The sequence below is a fragment of the Oryctolagus cuniculus genome, chromosome 17 (genome assembly GCF_051225735.1).
Source record: "Oryctolagus cuniculus isolate XC-2025 breed Fujian yellow rabbit chromosome 17, ASM5122573v1, whole genome shotgun sequence".
In the NCBI taxonomy this organism is placed as follows: domain Eukaryota; kingdom Metazoa; phylum Chordata; class Mammalia; order Lagomorpha; family Leporidae; genus Oryctolagus; species Oryctolagus cuniculus.
In genome coordinates, this window is record NC_142883.1 from 12,272,884 (window position 1) to 12,296,765 (window position 23,882).

Sequence of the window (23,882 nt, forward strand, 5' to 3'; positions counted from 1 at the left end):
CAAGTACTTGAGTCCCTGTCACCCACATGGGAGACCTGGGTGGACTCCCAGGCTCCTGACTTCTGTTATGGGTATTTGAGGAGTGAACCAGTGGATGGAAGATCTCACTGTGTCTCCCTCTCTCTGTCACTCTGCCATTCAAATAAACAAACAAGCAAATATTTAAAACAAAAAAGAAAATTAGATAAACTTTCTAAATAAATTATCTTAAGTCTCCAATAAATAATATTTCCTGGGACAGGAAACCTGGCGTAACGGGGGAGGAAGTAGAGGACAGGCACACAATGCATAATCAGTTACTTCCTGCTAAATCGGAGTAGTTCAATTTTGTTTCCTTTTTTTTATTATTAGCTAATTAAGTGCTTCTAACATTTCCAGACCCATTGTTTGAGGCTACACTTCATTTAACTGGTATTTACTTAAGACTTTATAAAAATCTCAATTAGGGGTTTCCTGGAAGAGTTTGCTATTTAAATATGTGAGCTTAATATGTGATATTTTATAAAATATCATTCTTTTTCTAACTTTTAACAAATGAACTTTCAAAGTATTCTATTCCTTCTGCTTGTACTTTTCTCGTTCCCTTCAGAATTTGCCTTTGAGCCTGTGTTACAACTGTGCTCTCAAAAGTCACTCTGATGTCATTTTCAGCTCTTATGCAAAGGTTCTCTGATCACCAAATCTGAGGGCAGACTCCGTCCTTCTCTCCACCAGCTTGCACTGTGGCTGCTGCAACAGAGTGCTGCTCTGGGCTCTCCCACTTGGGGAACGTTTCTCCCGCTCCTCTGCACGGTCCGGTTCTTCCAGTCCCTCAAGGGAGTCACTCTGGATCAAGTCCTCCAGGCAGTTTCACCGCATGTGAACAGCTGCCTCGGGTGTTCCTTCCTGGATTAAACTCGAACCTCCCCAGTAAATGAAGCACGATTCTCCATCTCCAGCCTTCGCGCTTGTCCTAAGATTCCAACCACCTCCCTGGCAGCTCCAGTTGGATGTCCCGCCAGTACGAGCTCAACAATCAGAAAAATAGCACCCAAGTCCTCATCTGACTCCTCCTCTTCGCTTACCCTCAACATCCAATGAGTCACCAGGTTCAGTCTCACACGTGGCGCCTCACTTCCAGCCCTGCAACGTTACCAAGCTAGTATCTAGAGTTCCTCCTTAATCCTCCTCTCACTCTCACTGCACCTCCAGTCTTCCACCCCTTTACCTTACAGTCTTCTTTACTTTCCTAAAGCGCGGCCGGACGTGTCACTTCTGTCAAAACGTAATTGGTTCCCTCTGTCTTGTTGACAGAATTATACATTTTAGAGCTCTCTCCTCCTTTTCCCTGAATGCACAGCCCAGTGGTCTATGAGCTCCAGCTGAATACACACTCAAGTCTCTACCAACACCCAACCTCTGGCCCAAACGTCACTTCCTCCATGAAGGGCTCCTCAAGCTCCCAGCCGAAAGCAGTTTCTTCTTTTGCAAAAACTTAACAACATTCTATATTGCCTTAGAGCTAGCGGATCTACAGTATACTTTTTTTCTTTGTTTCCTACCTGAAATTGAAATATAAATTTTAGGGGATTTTGTCATAATGTTTGTATATGTGTGTGCGCATATATGTTAAAATTGTTTTAAAACAAAATACACAAATAGATAAAAGCCTATGTTACTGAATCTTTAATGTGAGGCAAAGCACAGTTGGCCACCAAGGAGCAGAAGCAGAGAGGATCTTCTGAAAACAGCGCAGAAGGAAAATGAGTGCTCCCTATTCCATCACTAGAGTCCGGCATTGTTCTACTACTCTCACCTATTCATCTCCTCATGTTAAAGAGGCTAGTAGGGAACTGAATTATCCCTCTAGGCCATCTGACCCCATGACAATACTTTATGATGACACTCAGCTGGGATAAATGCAAAGAGGAATGCCTGACCTCACTTGACATGAGCAGGAGATCTCCTCTGACAATGACTGAACTACATCCAGGACACACAACCCAGCTGCAAAACAAGGTAGAGTCCGAGACACACCAGGCTACCGTCACAGTAATGAGTGTGGGCTGAGCCATCCCATAGACAACCTACTGCAAAAGCAAAGGAACTGAAACTGGACGACTTCACTTTCTAGAGGGCATTCCCACCAGTTACTTAAAAGAAAATCTGAAATTTCCGCTTAGAACTTACAAAAACTTATTTACAAATTCCATTGGGTCCCATTTTCTCTGAAGTATCTACTTCAAAGAAAAGCTCTGACGTTGGACATTCCCACCAAATGAATCAAACTGACGAAAGTGCTTAGTTATATAGTTGAAAAGTATCTGTTTGGGTGTAAATATATCCCTACTTGCATGCTAAATTTTAAGGCATTAACAATGTCATTTGTTCAGTTTACTCAACTGAATATTAACAAACTTTGAACTATGAGTTTTTTAAGGAATATTTCCAATGTTCTATTTCCTCTGCAACTTAATATTCACTTCTGCAAAAGAGCACATTTCTTAATCAAAAGGTTACTTTTTACTATCAGCAGTTTTACATATGTGAATTTTGCTTAACACTTGATACTGATGTTAGCAGGAAAATACAATAATCATTAATGACACTAACTCACTAATGAGTTAAGAAAAGGAATGTATTAGTTTACACATTTTTAAAAAAGATTTATTTTATTTATTTGAAAGGCAGAGTTAGAGAGAGAGGGAGAGTCAGAGACAGAGAGAGATCTTCCATCTGCTGGTTCAATCCCCAAATGGCTGCGACGGCCAGGCTGGGCCAGGCCAAAGCCAGCAGCCTGGAGCTTCTTCCAGGTGTCCCAGGTCAGCACAGGGGCCCAAACACTTGGGCCATCCTCCACACTTTCCCAGATGCATTAGCAGGGAGATAGATTGGAAGTGGAGCAGCTGGGACTCAGACCAGCACACATATAGGACGCCAGCATCATTATCACAGGTGTTGGCTTATTGACTATGCCATAAAAACAGCCCCATCCATTTTTTAAAGATGCATTTATGTATTTAAAAAGTAGAGTGACAGGGTCAGCACAGTGGCGCAGTGAGTTAAAGCCCTGGCCTGAAGTGCCGGCATCCTATATGGGCACTAGCTCTAGTCCCGGCTGCTTCTCTTCCAATCCAGCTCTCTGCTATGGCCTGGGAAAGCAGTAGAAGATGGCCCAAGTCCTTGAGCCCCTGCACCCACGTGGGAAACCCAGAAGAAACTCCTGGCTCCTGGCTTCAAATTGGCACAGCTCCGGCTGTTGCGGCCATCTGAGGAGTGAACCAGCAGATGGAAGACCTCTCTCTCTGTCTCTACCTCTCTCTGTAATTCTGCCTTTCAAATAAATAAAATGAATCTTTAAAAAAATAAAAAGTAGAGTGACACAGAACAGAGACAGAGAGAGAGAGAAAGAGAAAAAATTTTCTTCCAATGCTTCAAATGCCTGCAATAGCCAGGGCTGAGCCACATTAAAGTCAGGAGCAGGAACTCCACCCTGGTCTCCCACGTGAGTGACAGGCACTCAAACACTTTAGCCTCTGCTTCCCAGGTGCATTAACAAGAAGCTATATTGAAAGCACAGTAGCCAGGACATGAACTAGCACTCGGGTAGGGGATGTGAGTGTCCCAAGCAGCAACTTAACCCACTGCACAACACCTGCCCCATCCACACATTCTGAAATCCCAAACAACTTCTTTCATTGCTGTTCAATTCATGACAAAGTGAACAAAAAAGCAAAAATCTGGATGTAAAAAACGGCTCTACATGCATTCAATGAGGCATGAAGTGAGGCCACTGTAATATTACTGGGATATATTTTGTTTTTATTTACTTTGCCTATGTAGCAACTAAATGGTAAGGCATAAAATGCCTGAAATGTTACAGATGTCAACTCTGTGTACTACCCAGTCACTTCCAGGCAACAACTTAATTATGCATTTGCTTAGTCATACCTTCTTTCTACATTCATACAATCATCACTCATCAAATTGCAAGAGAAGTAATTCATAAAATAATCATCACTCTACTTACTCAGAATACCTAATTGTTACAATCATCTTTCAAACAGAATTTTGTTAGCTACTAGTCGGGGGAAATTATCATATGCTACTAATTAAGATTCCTCCTGATGAATATCTCCAGTGTATCCTACTCTCAAAATAATAATTTATAAAACTTCATAATGGCAACTGTATCCATTATGCTTATTTACAAACAAAACACAAAAAACAAGCCCCTTTTTCTTGCTATCTTATCCCTGGGGATTAGAGATGTATGGAATTATACTAAGCAGGGAAGATTATAAGAATTGGTTCACATAATTATACAGACCAATAGGTCCTATAATCAATCCTTCGGATATTAAAGAACCAAGAAAGTCAATGGCACGATTCAGTCGGAGCGAGAAAGCCTCAGAGCCAGGAGCAGCAGTTCACCAGCAGAAGAGGATGGGCGTCTCTGCTGCCGCAAAGAGAAGGAGTCCACGCTGGCCTTTTTCGTCTATCCAGGCCCTCCAGGGGTTGGATGATTCCCATCCACTCTGAGAAGCCACTCGCTCTAGACAGTTCACCAGATCATATGCTGCGTTCTTCTGGGAACACCTTCACAAAATATCCAGAAACCGTGTTTCTCCAGGTAAATAAAACTGTCCATCAGACCTTGTTTGTGATATTTTCTGCCATACAAAGTCTTTCATTTTACTTGAGTCAAATATTTCTATGATTTATTTTATACTTATGGGTTTGGAAAGGTTTGGGGATTAGAATGACCTCCCAAATCCTAGATATTCTGGCAATTTTTTTTTGTCTTGAAATTTGTGTATTTTAAGTTGTTTATTTATTCACTTTACTTGAAAGACAGGTATTTTCCATCTGCTGGTTCACTCCTCACTAAATGCCCACAACAGGCAGGGCTGGGCTAAGCAGAAGCCAGAAACTAGAACTCAATATGGGTCTCCCACATGGGTGACAAGTTACCTGAACCATCTTCTGACACTTCCCAGGATGCTAACTATCAGGAAGCTAGATTGGAAGTGGAGGAGGAGCCAGAACTCGAACCAGGGACTGATATGGGATACAGCATCACAAGCAATGACCTAAGCCACTATGTCTATGGCCTCCCCTTGGGCATTTTTAGACTGAGTTCTTAGTATATCCAGGAAGTGTTTCTGTCTTTTGAGAATGATGTGGACCCAATTTTATTTTATTTCCAGTAAAATGTACAAAGTGTACCAACTTTGTACAATCTTTTCTTATGTATGGATAATGAACTTTGTGACTGAATTTCTACTTTAGGGATTAAATAATTAAATAATTCTTGATCTTGTAACGGCCTTTTTGCTTTTTATTTCAGGGTTACGCCTACCTCACAAAATTAAACCGTCTTCTCTCTCCTCTACTTTCTCAAAGAATTTACATAACATTGAAATTAGTACTTCTTTAAAAGTAACTTCTCATGTATAGTTGGAAAGGAAGGCGTATTTAGGTACCTTTTTGGATAATTGTAAATACCCTTCTTTTGGAAACTAATAGTCACAAGGACTAAATTTTTAAAGTTACTTGCATTAAGGAATGTGAATCTTTTCCTACTCTGTCATATTAAGTTCTACTGAGCTACTGTGCACATGAAATGGCTTTTTTACCCAAACATACTTTTATAATACCATACATCACTCATTTGAAAAATATAAATTCAGTGAGTTATAAAAATATCTAAATATTGAAAACTTTATTATACAATAATAAAAGTTCACACTGGTTAATATCACCACTAATCTCATCTGAAAAGTGTTAGTATTGGAGAGCTGTCAAGTTTATAATAACTAATACAAGTTTTCTAAAATTCTAATTTTCATTGAAAGGTAAAATTTTAACACAAGCAACAAATATTATCAATAGTTTTATTTGAAGTGTCAGGTTCATTTTTTCACTTTTGAAAAAGTGTCTGCCCAATGTCAAAATCTGAATAACCATCACTTTCCAGTCAGCCATTCTTTCACATAAAAACAGTTTTCCATATGTACACAAAAGGAAGCTATTGCAGAGCATAACTCAAAAGATTTGCTCAAGTGTTTTTCCTCTGGGAGTCATCGCACTTTTATATCCAGCCTGAGTTCTTCATGTATAGTTTCATTTCATCACTCAGATACACAATGATATATATTTGAGGTATAAGAATTAATAAAATTAGCAAGTTTTACTACTTGCTTCATAAAGAACATTCTTGAATAAAATCAGCTATTTTTTCCTGCCACTGTGTGGCAATGAAGAAGACAAGGCCTTCCAGAAAGATTGCCAAATAAACAGAACTGAACTTTACACATTCTGGTGTCTTGTTCTCTTGATCAATAGTATCCTGGAGGCACTTGTCCACTTTGTGCCTCGGAGCTGTAGTAAGTTCATTTGCACTGCTTTCTATGGAACGCTCTGCTTAAACAAAGTTCAAAATCTGATCAAATATTCTCCTTTTTAAGGACTGTGGATACTGATGATGGAATTAACTTTAGAAACAGAAGACTGAAGTTACCAACAGAAAAATCAGGATAGTTACTCTGACGGAAGACAGAAGAGAGTTGATCGGGATGACTCACGTAGCAGGCTTCTGGGGCATGGGCAATGATCTAATCTTGGCCTGGGTAGCATTTACAATGGCATTTCTTTGTGTAATTACTTATTAAATTTTGCAACATGTATATCCAAGGGCTGTGTTTCATAAGAAAAGTTTTAAAATACTAGTTCTTTCATGTATTGTATCAATAACTAGATTTCTTTATCATTTATTTATTTAAATTCTACATTTAACAAGCAGATCTATCAGGGTAAAAAGGCCTAACTGGCATGACATGTAAGAGAGAAGCAGCGTTCCATTTTAGGGAACAGGAGGAAGCAGCCAACATGGGTGTAGGAAAAGTTCAAAGGAAATTTCTGTTTTACTTCACAGAAAGAGCAGCTTCTACGTCTGTTCTCTGAAAATTGAAGACTGCTCTGAAAATGGATCTCTTCTTTGTGTGTTGCCGTCTTCTTTCATTTTCAGGGACAACAGTTTTCCAAATGTCTTAATCCAAGTCAGAGACCTTTTTTCAGCTTACTAAAAAAAGCCCCACGGCTTGATGATGTTCTTTGACACACAATTCTGTGATGTGGCTATCATAGGAAATGTGTTCATAATTACAAAGACAAACAAGTCCAAGAATGTTTGTGAATGATAGGCCAAAGTTAAAATAAAGGATCACTGTCACTGAACATATGTTCTCCCATAATGCCCCAAACGAATTGAAAATCTGAAAAAAAGTTAAAATATTTCATATATACTTTTAACTACCAAAACAAAATAACTCAAACTCTTTCATTCTAACAAAGTAGTACTGCATTAGTCATTGAACACTGATGACATCTTTCATATAATTATGAATTTTAAATACAAGTTGTATTTATAAAGTTTCAATTCTAAAGGCTAATTAAATGTTTTAAGATTTAAAAAAAATTTAAAAGGATTAAAAACCTTCAACATAATCAAGCACTTTGTGAAATACTTCATGACCAGAGCATACCTGTAATATGTACAAAATTCCTTATCACTCAATTCTCTCCACATCTACTACATTCTTTGACATTGCATTTCATTGTCTTAAATTTTAATTTTACACCATTGAGAATTGACTAACCTAGATTACTGATAGCAAAAAAGTATGTAAAATGAAACTGAAGCTTAAATATAAAAATAAGATTTTAGGGGCTGTGGCTGTGGCAGGTAAAGCTGCCACCTGTGGTGCCAGTGTCCCATATGCATGCCAGTTCAAGTCCCAGCTGCTCCACTTCCAATCCAGCTCCCTGCTACTGTGCCAGCCTGAGAAAGCAGCAGAAGATGGCCCAAGTACTTGGGCCCCTGCACACACATAGGAGACTCAGAAGGTCCTCAGGATGAAAACAAACAATTCAAACAAAATATGAAAAAGTATAAGGTAATTCACAAAAAGACAACTTATAAAAATATACTATCATAATAAACTAATTGTAAATATGAGAGCAAGAAGATACTTTTCATCTCAGTCAATCAAAAACATTGACATTAGTAGTCTTTTTTTAATTGATTTTTTTATTTGAAAGGCAGAAAGACAAAGAGATAGAGCTTCCATCGATTTACAGATTCATCCCCAATTGCCTGCAGTGGCTGGAACTAAGCCAAGGCCAAAGCTGGGAGCCAGGGACAAAATCCAGGTATAGGAACCCAATTACTTGGGCTATCACCGCTGCCTCCCAGGGTCTCCATCAGCCTAAAGCTGGAGTCAGGAGCTAGATCCAGGAATCAATGTGGGACACAGGCTTCTTACGCACTGGGCTAAGTGTCTACCTCCAGAACCTTTTTTTTTTATTATTATTTGGCAGGCAGAGTTACAGACAGTGAGAGAGAGAGAGAGAGAGAGAAAATTCTTCCTTCCGCTGGTTCACTCCCCAGATGGCTGCTACAGCTGGCGCACTGCGCCAATCCAAAGCCAGGAGCCAGGTGCCTCTTCCTGATCTCCCATGTGGGTGCAGGGGCCCAAGTACTTGGGCCATCCTCCACTGCCTTCCTGGGTCACAGCAGAGAGCTGGACTGGAAGAGGAGCAGCCGGGACTAGAAGCCAGTGCTCATATGGGATGCTGGTGCCACAGGCGGAGGATTAACCAAGTGAGCCATGGTGCCGGCCCCCTCTCCAGAACCTTTTTTAAAGAAGTTTTATTGTGATTGAATTCACAGAGCATAAAATTCACTCATTTAAACAAAATTCACTCATTTAAACAGTATAATTCAGATATTTTTCATATATGAGTTACACACACATCAGCAAAATCTTACTTTAGAACATTTTTATTTACCCTAAAAAGCAATCCCACACCCATTCCTTCCTATACAAGTATCCCTAAGAGACATAACTTTAAGGATATTTTTAATGTCAAAAATTTAAGCATGCAACCCTGAGGCTGAGCAACTCATTTCATAGAATTCATCCTGTAGGAGAAAACAAGTAACACAAAGACAAGCACAGAGGGTTTTTTTTTTTTTTTTTTTTTTTTTTTTTTTTAATGCTTACTTATGTATCTTCATTTACTTGAAAGGCAAAGAGCAGATCTTCCATCTACTGGTTCACTCCCCAAATGCCCAAGAGACAGGGATGGGGTGCAGGTGTCCTAAGCAGCAGCAGCTTAACCTGCTGCGCCACAGTGCCCGCCCTGAACAGAGCTGTTCTGAAAACACTATTTCTGTTAGCAAAATACTATAAATAATCTTTACCCATCAACAGCAAGCTATATTAATAAAATGTGATATACAGCAAAAAAAAAAAATGTGTGAATGTGTAGAATAATGGAGCTGTATCTCTGATCAAGAGCAATCATCAGACAATATATTTTACCCAGAAAGCAATGTAACAATATATAGAATGTGGTCAACAATCTCATTTGTAAGAAAATCAACTGTAGCTAGAAAATCTTACAGAAAATATACATGTAATTATTAACAAAGATTACCTGTAAAGAGTGAAAATTAGAAGTTGAGAAAATGAAGATAATATTTCACTGCAAAATTAAGTTGACATCCTTGGAGGAATGCAACTTACTGTTTTAACAGTACAAAGTTAACTGAAAATGACTCTTAATGGAGAATGGGACTGGGAAGGGGAAAGGGAGGAGGAGGGGTGGGAATGTGGGTGGAGGGTGGGTATGGTGGGAAGAATCACTCCATTCCTAAAGTTGTACTTATGAAATTTGTATTCCTTAAAAAATAAATTTTAAAAATATACACTGTAAAAAATAAACTATATATTGCTATAAAAATAAATTTAAAATTTTTTAAAAAATAAATGAAACCATTACCCAGCAACAATGAAAGCATTTTCAGAGAACATGCACAGGACACATCAGAGTTGCTTTGCATGGACATGCAAGGATGCACCAGGCTTCAAAAGAGAAAGCATTTCTCCTTACGCCTGAACATAAATATGTAACAAAAGCAATTTTCAGAAGTAGATATGATTATCCTTCTAAAGGATACCTATACAATGTATAATCTAACTGTGTATTTAATTTTAGGGGGAAAATCTAAGAGAAATATTTCTGAAAAACGGGAAAATAATTAGCAATAAGGCTGTTATTTTCTATTTAAAATAAAAATTATTTTAAAAATTATCACAGAACTAAAAAACTTTTACAGAAAATGCTTGTCTCACACTGAAGACAAAAGAACTATTGCTGTATTTATAAAAGCAAGCAATCTAAAGTACTTTCTTTTGCCTCCAGCTGGATCCCGATTACCTTGACTTTTTATTTTCACAAAATAAATCGTTTACTTTTGCCTTTATTTCTAGAGACTTTTTATTTTTTGAAAGAGTTACAGAGAGAGGGAGGTATGGGGGAGAAAGAGGGAAGGGGGAGGGAGGGAGAGAGAAAGAGAGAAACAGAGAGAGAGAGAAACAGAGAGAGAGAGAAACAGAGAGAGAGAGAGAGATCCATCTACTGGTTTACCCCCAAATAGCCACAACAGCCAGGAGCAAGGAGCTGCATCTGGGTCTCACACTTGGGTGGCAGGAACCCAAAGACTTAGGCTTTCTTCTGCAACCTTCCCAGGCCATTTGTAGGGAGCTGAATCAGATGTGGAACAGCCAGAACACAAACTGGTGCCCATATGGGATGTCAGCATCACAGGAGGTGTCTTTTACCCACTATGCCACAATGCCAGCCCCTTACTTCTTGCCTCTTACCATTCAGTTTTCAATAGGCTTCCAAATAAATTGTTCAGCATATAAAGCTTATAAAAACCCATTTTAACATGAGATGTAATCCATCATCCCTCCAAAACAATTCTAAATTCATACAAAGATATAAATAAAAGGGTATTTTTGAGAATTATTTATATGAGTGAAAATTATAAACAAACAATATTCAACAATAGGGATAAGTAAAATTAACTGGAGATAATTCCATAGTATGAAATACAATATAATCACTAAAAACAGGCACTGAGAAATAATATTTATCAGCATCAAGGTACTCCAGATATATAAAACATACATAATATCATTTTACTTTTCTAGGGAAAATATGTGTTTATAGGATACAAAGAAAATAATAAAAGGCCATATATTTTACTGGAGTTTTTTTATTTCTAGATGTTGATTTTGAGGATGATTTTATTTCTCCTTTATCTCTCTGAGAATTTCCAAAATTTCAATTAAAACGCACATAAATTATTTTATGATCAAAATTTCTACTTTGAAAGGCAGAAAAAACTAAGCTAGTTCTCACATTGGGTAAAAATGGTCATATTTTTAAATATTTTATGATGGAGAAAAATTATGATTAAAAACTTCTTCAAAATAAGCATAGAAATGACCATGTAGTTACACAGAGGGTTATATTAGAAAATGTATAATATATTTTTTTTGAGATTTATTTATTTACTTGAAAGGCAGAGTTACAGAGGCAAAGGCAGAAAGAGAGAGAGAAATCTTCCATCTGCTGGATCACTCCCCAAATGGTTGGAGCTGGGCCAATCTGAAGCCAGGAGCCTGGAGCTTCTTTCAGGTCTCCCACATAGGTGCAGGGCCCCCAAGGACTTGGGCCATCTTCTACTGCTTTCCCAGGCCATTGCAGAGAGCTGGTTCGGAAGTGGAGCAGCCAGGACTCGAACTGGCACCCACATGGGATACTGGCAATGCAGGCGGCAGCTTTACCTGCTACACCACAGCGCTAGCCCCAATATATTTTAATATATGGAATAAACTGATGTTTATAAGCAAACTTATCGATGATGTCACAAATGTCTTTACAGTATGCCAAAAAGAAAAACAAAAACATAAGTGTGTGGGAAACAAAATAAAGCTACACACACTTTAAAAAGAATCTCTGATGCAATACATGATAGCTTTAAATGTTTCTTTCAAAGCATATGTGGGTAGCACTGGTATGCTTACTCTTGACCCAATTTGTCATCATCATTACTTCATGAAAGACCATAAAACAGTTTTAAAGCCACCACATCTTTTCAATTATTTTAATTATTCTATGGTAACCAGCCTCAATAGCAAGAATTAATATAAAATAAAATTAAAAGGAAAAATGGTTGAAAATGACTCAAAACGATGCTTAAAACAATGACAATTTTTAAAAATGAAATTCAAAACAAGAGCTCAAAAGAAAGTGTGTCTCAATATAAGAAGTACTATCTTCCAAACAGACTCTTAAAAATATAAATTGTTTTTATTTCAAAGGTTTTTAAAAATCAGGATTACACAAGAAAGAAACCCCGAGACTGGTGTTAGCCAGATGGTAGAATATGACTTTCCCGAGCTCATCTCCTCAGCAGAAAAATGAATTTGAACACCTATCCCACACATGACAATACCTTCTCAACAGCTAAGGAAACCAGGTGAGAGGTTACAGCACCTGCATGTAGCACAGAAACAAGACTTTAACGAGGCTAGGAAAGAGAGATTACATCATACAAGCCACTTGAACCCTAGCCCTGGGCAGGACAGCATGGAGACACTCTCTGCTTGGGGAAAGGTGAGGAAAGTAAGCAGCAGACTTTGCCTCAGATCCTAATACCAGCATCCCCAGTTCCATAGCCCCAAGTTCCAGGCATGCCCAGTGGTCTTGGTCCCCTGGCCCAGCCCACTGCCACACTGTCCTCAGAGGCCCCAGGACCCAGGCTGGTCCCAGTGTTGTGCTTTGTAAGCTTCAGACACATATCATGGCAGCCCCCACACACCTTGGTTCCAATCCAGTCTATCTATAGCCCCAAACTCCAGGCCAGCAACATGGACCAAACTTTTAGACTCATCCCAGCACTAGGCCAGATCCTGCAGCCCTGGGTACCCACATGCCCAGCAGACTCAGTGTCTAGACCCACTTCATTGCCATGCCTGGCCCAGTCACCCCTAGTCTATGAACTGTCTCCAGCACCAGGATTGTACCAATATCTCCAGACATCGGGCCCACTCAAGCACCACACAATCAGCACCCCTTAGACTCAGCCTCCAGGCTAGCCCCTACAGATAATATGTTCTAGGCCCACTCAGGACTCAGAGCCAGGTCAAACCACATAGGCATAAGTGGCTCCATAATGCAGGACAGCCCTTGTGGCCCCACACTGCAGCAGACCCAGGGCCCAGACCTCACCAGTGAACCAAGACCCATGCCCGTCCCTGTGTAGCCTGGTCCCCAGATTGGTCCCCAATGACCAAGGCCCCAGGCTCATTCCAGTATCTGCCTGGGCCCCACAGAGTCAGGCTCAAACCCTACCCACGTACCAGGTGACCCTCTGTGGACCCAGGCTTCATGCTGGCACCATGGACCCAAGCTTGAATGGTCCATTCTCAAGCAACAAGTCCACTTCGATGGCCCCAGGTTCCAGAACCAAATTTATAGAAAAAGGTGTCAGGCTCAGCTATCTGCTGACCCAAGCACCAGAGCAGCCTGTCCAAGGACTGCAGCAGCAATCCTACCAAAGGACCACGACAGTCAACCTGCTCAGAATTTCTGGATGCACTGTGTGGTGAACGTCTTTCTCAGATGAAGCCAGTCCGCAAAGGCTGTAAGAAGTTTCTAAATCTTCAAATGCACAGATATCAATGGAAGACAATAAGAAACATTAAAAAAAAATTTTATCCCAGAAAAAGAACACAATATTTCCTAGTAGCTGACTGCCAAAAAATAGACATATATGAATTGCCTGACAAAGAATCCCAAGTAATTATTTTAAGGAAGCTCAGTGAATTTCAAGAAAATAAGGAAACAATTCAATGAAATCTAGAAAACAACACCCCATATGAGTGCCAGTTCAAGTCCTGGCTGTTCCATTTCTGACTCAGCCCCCTGCTAATGGCCTGGGAAAAGCACTGGAAGATGGACCAAGTGATTCGACCTCTGAACCCAGGTGGGAGATGGTGATGAAGCTCCAGGCTCCTGACTTTGGTCAGGCCTAGCCTTGGTTGTTGCAGCCATGTAGGGAGTGAACCAGCAAATGGGCCTGTGTGTGTGTGTGTGTGTGTGTGTGTGTGTATCACTCTGCCTTTCAAATAAATAAAATAAATGTTTATAAAAAAATTGATGAAGCTTTAGGTAGATGAGAAAAAAGGAAAGAAGACTCAAATAAATAAAATCAGAAATGAAATAACAGACCTTGAAACTACTACCACAGAAATATAAAGAATAGTAACAGACTTGTGTGAATAATTATACAGCAACATAATTGGATAGCCTAGAGGAAGTCAAAAAATTACTAAATGCCTGTAACCTATCAAGACTGAATCGAGAGAAAATCTGAACAAACCAACAACTAGGAGATTGAATCATTAAAAACCAAAACAATAAAAAAAAAAAACCTTCTCAACAAAAGTTCAGGATCTGATAACATCTCTGCTGAATTCTAGCAGATATTCCAAGAAGAATTAATGAAAATCCAGCCTAAGTTTCCACAAAATCAAAGAAGGAATATTTCCAAATTTATTTTATGAAGCCAGAATTACCTTGACACCAAAACCAGAGAAGCGTACTACATGAAAAAAAATGCATACTATTGCATATCTAAAAATATGATAAATGTCATTAAAAGAAGGATAGGTAAAAACTATATAATCATCTCAAAAGATGAAAAAAAAGTATTTTTAAAAGTTCAACATCATACTCAATGGTGAAAAGTTGAATGATCTCTAAAATCAGGAAGAAGTATATCCACTCACGGGGCTGGCGCTGTGGCACAGAGGGTTAATGCCCTGGCCTGAAGTGCTGGCATCCCATTTGGGCACCAGTTCTAGTCCTGGCTGCTCCACTTCTGATCTAGCTCTCTGCTATGGCCTGGGAAAGCAGTAGAAGATGGCCCAGGTCCGTGGGCCCCTGCATCCACACTGGAGACCTGGAAGAAGCTCCTGGCTCCTGCCTTCAGACTGGCACAGCTCCGGCCGTTGCGGCCAATTGGAGAATGAACCAGCGGACGGACGATCTCTCTCTCTCTCTCTCTCTCTCTCTCTCTCTCTCTCTCTGCCTCTCCTCCCTCTGTATGACTCTTTTAAATAAATAAATCTTTATTAAAAAAATATCTACTCTTATCACTTCTCTTCAACATTACTGGCAATCTTAGCCTAAACAACTAGGCAAGAGAAAGAAAAAGGATTCAAATTGGAAAAGAAGTTAAATTGTCCCTACTTGCAGGTGGCATGATCTTATTTACAAAATCCATAAAGCTCCTTCAAAACTCTATTAGAACAAAAAATTTAGAAAAGTTGCTGGATACAAAATCAACAAGATAGAAAAATCATCAGCTTTCCTATATACCAACAATGAAAATCAAAACAGAAATCAAGACAACAATCCCATTTACAATATCTATAAAAAATAAAATATTCAGTAGTACATTTCTCAAAGGAGATTAAAAAAACTTGAAAACTATAAAACATTCATGAAATAAAATGGAGAAAATATAAATAAATGGAAAGATATCTTATATGCATGGATTGAAAGAATTAATATTGCTACAATGTCCATGCTTGGGCCCACATTGTAGTGTGGCAGGTTAGCCGCTGCCTGCAATGCTGGCATCCCATACTGAAGCACCTATTCAAAACCCACTGCCAATCTAGCTCCCTGCCAATACCACTCAGAAAAGGCACAGAAAGATGACCCAAAGATGGCCCAAGTACTTGGGCCCCTGCCATCCATGTGGGATGCCCAGTTGCAGTTCCAGTATCCTGGCTGTGACCTGGCATGATCTTGGCCACTGTGGCCATTTGGGGAATAAACCCGCAGGTGGAAGATCTCTCTCTCTCTCTCTCTCTCTCTCTCTCTCTCTCTCTCTCTCCTTTTCTCCCTCCCCCTGACTTTCAAAGAAATAAATAAATCTCTTAAAAAAAAAAAAATAAGTCTGGGCCGGCACCGTGGCTCACTAGGCTAATCCTCCGCCTTGCGGTGCCAGCACACCAGGTTCTAGTCCTGGTAGGGGCGCCGGATTCTGTCCCAGTTGCCCCTCTTCCAGGCCAGCTCTCTGCTGTGGCCAGGGAGTGCAGTGGAGGATGGCCCAAGTGCTTGGGCCCTGCACCCCATGGGAGACCAGGATAAGTACCTGGCTCCTGCCATCAGAAAAAAAAAAAAAAAGTCTATGCTACCCAAAGCAATGGGCAGGTTCAATGCAACCCTTACCAAAATTCCAAAGAAAATTTTTATAGAAATACAGGAAAAAAAACTTTAAAATTCATATGGAACCACAAAAGACCCTGAATAGCTAAATCAGTCTTGACCAAGAAGAGCAAAACTGGAGATAGCACACACACTATTTGACTTTAAAATATATTACAAAGTTACAATAATTAAAACAGAATCACAGTAGCATAAAAACAGGTCCATGCACCAACAGAACAGAACAAACAGCTCAGAAATAAATGTACACATTTATGGTCAATTGATTTCTGGCAGAGGTACCAATAACACACAATGAAGAAAGGACAATCTTTTTAATAAATGGTGCTAGGGAAACTGAATATTCATAGGAAAAGAATGAAATTAGACCATTATTTTGTACCATACACAAAAATCAACTGAAGTGTATGAGCTAAAACTGCCGGAAAAGAACATAGGGAAAATCACTATGACATTGATCTGGGCCAGAATTCATAGATTTAACCACAAATTGCATACAACAAAAGCCAAATACACAAATGGGCTTACGTCAAACTAAAAAGCTTCTGCACAGCCAAGGAAACATTAACAGAAAGTAAATATCACATGGAACAGAAGAAAATATTCAGAAACCATGTATCTGACAAGGTATTGGTATCCACAGATATGGAACTTGAACAATTCGAAAGGAAGAAATCAAATAATCAGATTAACAAATAGGTAAAAGATCTAACTAAATATTCCTCAAAAGAAGACATACAAATGACTAACATGCACACAAAAATTGCCTAAAAATACTAATCATAAGAGAGACATAAATTAAAACTACAATGAGATATCACCTCACACCTGTCAGAATGGCTATCATAAAATGAAGATAAGGAACACTGGCAAGGGGCTGGTGCTGTGGTGTAGCTGGTTAAGCATCTGCCTGTGGCACCAGAATCCCACATGGGAGCCAGTTTGAGTCCCAGCTGCTCCACTTCCAATCCAGCTCCCTGCTAATGACCTTGGAAAACAGTATAAGATGGACCAAGTGCTTAGCCCCTGCACCCACGTGGGAGACTAGAAGAAGCTCCTGGCTCCTGGTTTAGCATCGGCACAGCTCTGGCCGTTGCGGGCATCTGGGGAGTGACAGTGGAGGAAGGACCTCTCTTTCCGTCTCCCTCTCTGTCTGTAACTATGCCTCTCAAGTAAATAAATATATCTTTAAAAAAATAAAACAGGTGTCTAAAAAAAAAAAAAAAGAAACATTGGCAAGTACATAGAAGAAAGAGAACCCTTGTCCATCATTTATGGGAAGATAAACCAATACAGCCTTGAGGGAAAACTGGACTAAGGCTCCCAAATAGCTAAAAAGAGAATTACCATATGACCAACAACCCCACTTCTAGGTACATACTCAAAAGATCTGAAGTCAACATACTGAATAGATGTCTGCACTTCCATGGTCATTGAAGCCCAGTTTATGGAATCAACATGTTTGTCTATCAACAGATGCACTGACAAAGACAATGTGGTACCTACACACAACGGAATACTATTTTGTCTTAATAAAAGGAAAAGAAGTTCGCTATTTGGAACATGGATGGGGTGAAAGATGATCATCACAAGGCACAAAGCCTCAGAAGGGGGAATCAGTTCATTTGTTTCAGATCTATTGTATAATGTGTTGAATAAAGCTACTAATTTAATACTGTACATTTCAATATTGCTAAGAGTAAATCTCAAATGTTCTCAATCCTTCCCAAAAAAATGACCAAAGAAGATAGTATGTCATCTATCAGTTGTACCAGGGCTTAATTTAGCACATTAAGTTAATCAGGAGAAATACTACTGATAATAAACAGAAAGAATAGTGAGATCAGTTACATTACAAGTAAACTGAGATAAAAGGAGGGTTCAAGGATTCTGTGACTCCAAAGGTACTATTTCTAAAAACTTGCATTTCTCCTAAACTGCTGATGAATCGGGATTTGACAGGATAGAGCCCCTATGCACAGTCTGTCTAGTAGGAGGGAGCTGAGGCACACAAGATAGCAGCTGGATGAAAACATGGACAAACCATGCCTACCTTGAATAATAACTTCACATTTATACCAAAGACAACCTCTTCTAACCATGCATCACTATGCTACCTAGGACCTAAAAATTAACACACGAAATATGAAAGCTATCTTAACAATTAGGTACATCAGAAATATGCAAGCTGTCTTAACAATCAGGCACATTAGAAATATCCCAATCTCACCTCTTTCTCGTGCATTCGAGAGAGAAAAGGATCTTCATGAAGACTGCTGGATTTTCTCAGGCTGAATTTGGGGGTCATCTGGTGAATGAATAAGAGCTATTTAATACATTTTTAGGCCTAGTTTATCCTTAGTCCAAAAATGAACTTTTTTTTAACGATTCATTTATTTACTTGAAAAGCAGAGTTACAGAAAAAAGGAGGGAGGGAAGAAAGGAGGGAGAGGGAGAGAGAGAGAGGAGAGAGAGGTCTTCCACCTGCTGGTTCACTACCCAAAATGACTGCCAATTGCCAGGACTGAGCCAGGCCTAAGCCAGGAGCCGGGAACTCCTTCCTGGTCTCCCACATGGTGCAGGGGCCAAGTACTTGAGCCATCTTCCCCTGCTTTCCCAGGAGCACCAGCGGGAGCTGGGCTGGAAGTGGAGCATCCAGGACAGAAACCGGTGCCCATATGGGAGCCAGATTGGAAGTGGAGCAGCTGGGACATGAACCAGAACCCATATGGGATGCTGGCATTACAGCAGCTCAACCTGCTGTGCCACCATGCTGCCCCCTCCCAAAAATGAACTTCTAAAATGCCTGAAACCCACAAAAACAATCCTCATATTGCAGGGTGGGTAGGGGCAGAGTGACTTATTCACTTCAAAGATGGCATTTTTAAAAATTATTATGCTTCACCGGCGCTGCGGCTCACTAGGCTAATCCTCCTCCTTGTGGCGCTGGTACACCGGGTTCTAGTCCCGGTCGGGGCACTGGATTCTGTCCCAGTTGCCCCTCTTCCAGGCCAGCTCTCTGCTGTGGCCAGGGAGTGCAGTGGAGGATGGCCCAAGTGCTTGGGCCCTGCACCCCATGGGAGACCAGGATAAGTACCTGGCTCCTGCCATCGGATCAGCGCGGTGCGCCGGCCACAGCGCGCTGGCTGTGGCGGCCATTGGAGGGTGAACCAACAGCAAAGGAAGACCTTTCTCTCTGTCTCTCTCTCTCACTGTCCACTCTGCCTGTCAAAAAAAAAATTATTATGCTTCATAACATGGACCTGAAGTATTTTCTGTAAATAATGATTATTTTATTGAAAGATACCTGCTACTAGAAAAAGTCCAATGGAATTCTCACCTACCAGAGAAACAGGGATAGGCGTCTGTCTCAGGTACCGAGGATTTTCTATCTGAAAATTTTAAGATAAAATTAAAACTTAAGAATTTTGGAGTTTCAATTATTATTTGATAAAACATAGAATTAAATTGCTATATGAAAACACTTTCTATTAGTCTTAATATTTAGTTTAATTTTTAAATGTGTAACATTTTAGTAGCCCTTCAATAAATGAAACATAAAATATAAAACACAAACTCCTTTGCATGGATAAACGCACCTTCCTGATCCTCTCACCCAGTCTTTCACTACTCTTCCCCTGACCTTTCATACTCCCAGGATCTCGAATGGATCATGCTGTCAGAACATGGTAGGTCACTGCTTCTCGGCCTTTTGGCCAAGATCAAGTGTAGGATGTGGTAAGTCCTCTTGGGCATCTCTGCTTCTGCACATTCCTTTGCCCACTGCAGACATGTGCCGACTATCAGTTTACTCACACACCCCCGTATTCGGTACATGAGTAGTTCAACATTCCTCCATAGCAGCAACAAGCATACAAGATCACTTTGAGGCCCCCTCTCCATCTGTCTTTCCAGGTTCATCTCTTCCCCCAAAATACTCTGCCTCCAAGGACACCAAACAACTTGTTTTACATGGAAAGCACCACACTGTCACCCATCCTGAGTCTTCACAAACTGTGAAATCATTCTCCCAACCTCTTACTCAAAACACACAGTCCAGGAATCATCTCCCCCAGGAAACTCAGCTCCTGCCACTCCAGCAGTATTCTGGATGCCTGTCTCCTTTTTCGATCCAGCACCCATCTGTTCCAAGGATGTGGATTCTGAAAACAGAGACCATGACTGCCTCGTTCACCATTCTATCCCCGTATCTACTACAGCATCAAAACAAAACAATCACTACGAAGGAATTAAGGAACAGAAAAAGAAAAAAAAGGAACAAACTCCATCTTACCAGCTCCTAAACATCCTGTATCCACCCACCAGAGCCCTTACGTAATACTTTATTAGTATGTCTCCACACGCGTCCTTGAACTGCCTGGGTACAAGGATGATGTCTTCAATTTTGTATTCCTGGTAACTAACACAGTATCTAACACATAGCAGCCTTCCAATATTTATTGAACTAATACACATGATAAATTTGCCACATTCATTGGTGGCCCCACTATTTCATCCACACAAGATAATTTAAAATCATTACTAGGGAAGTCTAATTTCTTCAGACCATAAACTCACAATTTACTACATGTACTTGGCTAACCCGCAACATACAAGAACATTATGACTTCAACCAAGGACTGTGGTTCCTTCCTGGAGGTTACCATCAGGATCAACTGATAAACCCTTTTAAATAATCACAGTGACTACGACCCAAGGACTGATGTTTCAAACCTCTTAAATAACTGAATATTAAAACTAACAAAAACATAATAAAATATTAAAATGAAAACATGGGAAGTTTATAACATTAGTAGATTAAAATAGAAAACAATTTGATTCTCTCAAAAGATGAAAGGGTTATTCAGAAAATTCGACAACCATTTATGATTTTTTTTTTTCAAAACACCTTGCCAATAGAGCAAGAGTGTAGACTAGTAATTAAGATGCCCAGGCTCCATGGGACCAGTGCTGTAGCATAGTAGGCTAAGCATCTACCTGCAGTGCCAGCATCGCATAAATGGGCACAGGTTCCTGTCCTGGCTGCTCCTCCTCCAATCCAGCTCTCTGCTAATGGCCTTGGAAGATGGCCCAAATGCTTAGGCCCCCCTGTACCCACGTGGGAGACTGAAAAAAGCTCCTGGCTCCTAGCTTAGGATCAGCACAGCTCTGGTCATTGTGGCCATTTGGGGAGTGAACCAATTGATGGAAGACCTCTCTTATCGGTCTCTCCTTTTCTCTGTGTAAACCTGCCTCTCAAGTAAATCCTTAAAAAGATGCCTATGTCCCATGTCAGAGTACCTGGATTTCATTTCCAGTTCCAGCTCTTGACTCCAACTTCCCACCAATAAACACCTTGAGAGGCAGCAGTGATCACTCAAGTACTTGGGCTCCTACCGTACACATGAGAGACTGTATCTCTGGCTCCTGGCTTCACCCCTAACCACTATAAGCCTTTGGAAAGTGAATCAGTGCACAGGAGTATGCTTCTTTATCTTTCTCTCTTTCCTTTTCTTTGTCTGTGTCTCTCAAATAAATTTAGCAATTTTTTTTTTTTGACAGGCAGAGTGGACAGTGAGAGAGAGAGACAGACAGAAAGGTCTTCCTTTGCCGTTGGTTCACCCTCCAATGGTCACCGCGGTCGGCGCGCTGCGGCCAGCATATTGCGCTGATCCAAAGCCAGGAGCCAGGTGCTTCTCCTGGTCTCCCATGGGGTGCAGGGCCCAAGCACTTGGGCCATCCTCCACTGCACTCCCTGGCCACAGCAGAGAGCTGGCCTGGAAGAGGGGCAACCGGGACAGAATCCGGCACCCTGACCGGGACTAGAACCCGGTGTACCAGCGCCACAAGGAGGAGGATTAGCCTAGTGAGCGCAGCGCGGGCCCAAATTTAGCATTTTTTAAATAAACAAATAAATACCTTGTCAAAGATAATCTATAGCAAGCTGCTGCTTGCAACCCCAGCATCCATACCAGCACCAGTTTGAGTACCAGCTGGTCACTTCTGATCCAGCTCCCTAGTAATGCACCTGAGAAAGCAGCAGAAGTTGCCCCACGTGCCTGGGCCCCTGCCACCAACAAGCGAGATCCAGAAGAAGCTCCTGGCTCCTGGCTTTTACCTGGTTCAGCCCTGGCCATTGTGGCCTTTTGGGAAGTAAACCACCAGATGGAAGATATCTCTCTCTCTCTCTCTCTCTAACTCTTTTAAATAAATAAATAAATAAAAAGAAAAAGAAGAGGAAGGAGGTGGCCTAGGACACACAAATAAATTATTATTTGAACTAATAAGAGTTTACCAAACTTTCCAGGTGCAAAATCAATATATAAAATCAACTGTTGGTAGGTGTTCAGCATAATAACTAAGATGCCCACAGCCCATCCTGGAGTGCTGTTTCATGTTCTGCCTCCTCCGTTTCCAAACCAGCTTCCTGCTCACATGCACCCTGGGAGGCAGCAGATGATGCTTCATGCACATGGGTCCTGCCACTCATATGAGATATATGGATGGATTTGTGGACTCCTGGCTTTATCCTGGCAAAGCCCCAACTGTTGTAGTCATTTGAGGAGTGAACCACCTGATGAAAGAGCTCTGTTTTCTTCCTCTCCCTCTCTGCCTTTCTTTAAAAAAAAAAAATATTTTATTTATTTATTTGAGAGGTAGACTTACAGGCAGTGAGAGGGAGAGACAGAGAGAAAGGTCTTCCTCCCATTGGTTCATTTCCCTAATGGCCACAATAGCTGGAGCTGCGCCCATCTGAAGCCAGGAGCCAGGTGCTTCTTCCCAGTCTCCCATGCGGATGCAGGGGCCAAACACTTGGGCCATCCTCCACTTTTGCCCAGGCCATAGCAGAGAGCTGGATTGGAATAGGAGCAGCTGGGACTCCAACTGGCAGCCATATAGCACACCAGCATCGCAGGCAGAGGATTAACCTACTGCACCGACCCTTCTTTCTGCCTTTCAAATACAATGAAAATAAATATGAAAAGGTGAATGATCTTTTTAAAACATCAACTATTTTTGTAAGAGCAAACCCATTTAGCAGAGAAGACTTTACAAAATATCATTTACAATAATAGAACAAAATATAATTGCTAAAGAGTATATCTAAGAAAATATGCAAACACCTTCTATGGAACAATTAAGCTTTACTGAAAGATACTAAAGATACTAAAGATTGAAATAAATCATAAAACCACATTTTCTGATAGTCTCAATATTGTAAAAAAAAATGTCAATTCACCTTCAGTTGATTGGCTAAATGTTATTCAAACCAAAATCCCACAAGATTTTGGGAAAACTTAAGTTCTTTATAAAATAATATCAATAAGTAAAGGGGCAAGAAAAGCCAAGACACAACTGCAGGAAAAAAAATCAAGATCAGGCAATTTACAAAGACATAATTAAACTACAAAAAGGAAAATAAACTAATGGAACCAGCTAGAAAACACCAAAAACAAAACAAACAAAAAAATTCCAGTATATAGCTGTTCCTGAATTTATAATAGAATGACATCCTGATAAATCCAACATAAACTGAACACACATGAAGTTAAAAACTGCAAAAATGCTACCAAACATCATAGCTCAGAGACACAGGACACTGTGAGGAACCAGCTGTTTAGCTGCATGACTGCTAACTGCCTGCAGCTCACTGCTTCTGTCTGACAACACTAAGGTCTTAGTACATATCACCAGCTCTAGACAAACCAACGTTCAAAGTATAGTATCTAGTGAACACT

At 40.4% G+C, this 23,882-nt stretch overlaps 1 protein-coding gene across 38 annotated transcripts in view; it reads right to left on the minus strand.

The window, feature by feature from the left end:
- The window catches only part of CEP112 (centrosomal protein 112), a 519,374-nt gene that overhangs the window by 420,365 nt on the left and 75,127 nt on the right, over positions 1-23,882 (minus strand). For all 38 annotated transcript variants that reach the window (XM_089316743.1, XM_089316736.1, XM_089316738.1 and 35 more), the window contains 2 exons: positions 19,488-19,535; positions 18,374-18,451 (listed from right to left, as the gene is read on the minus strand). In XM_089316743.1, the coding sequence (XP_089172869.1) occupies positions 18,374-18,451; positions 19,488-19,535 (126 nt within the window). The remainder of the gene's footprint in view (positions 1-18,373; positions 18,452-19,487; positions 19,536-23,882) is intronic.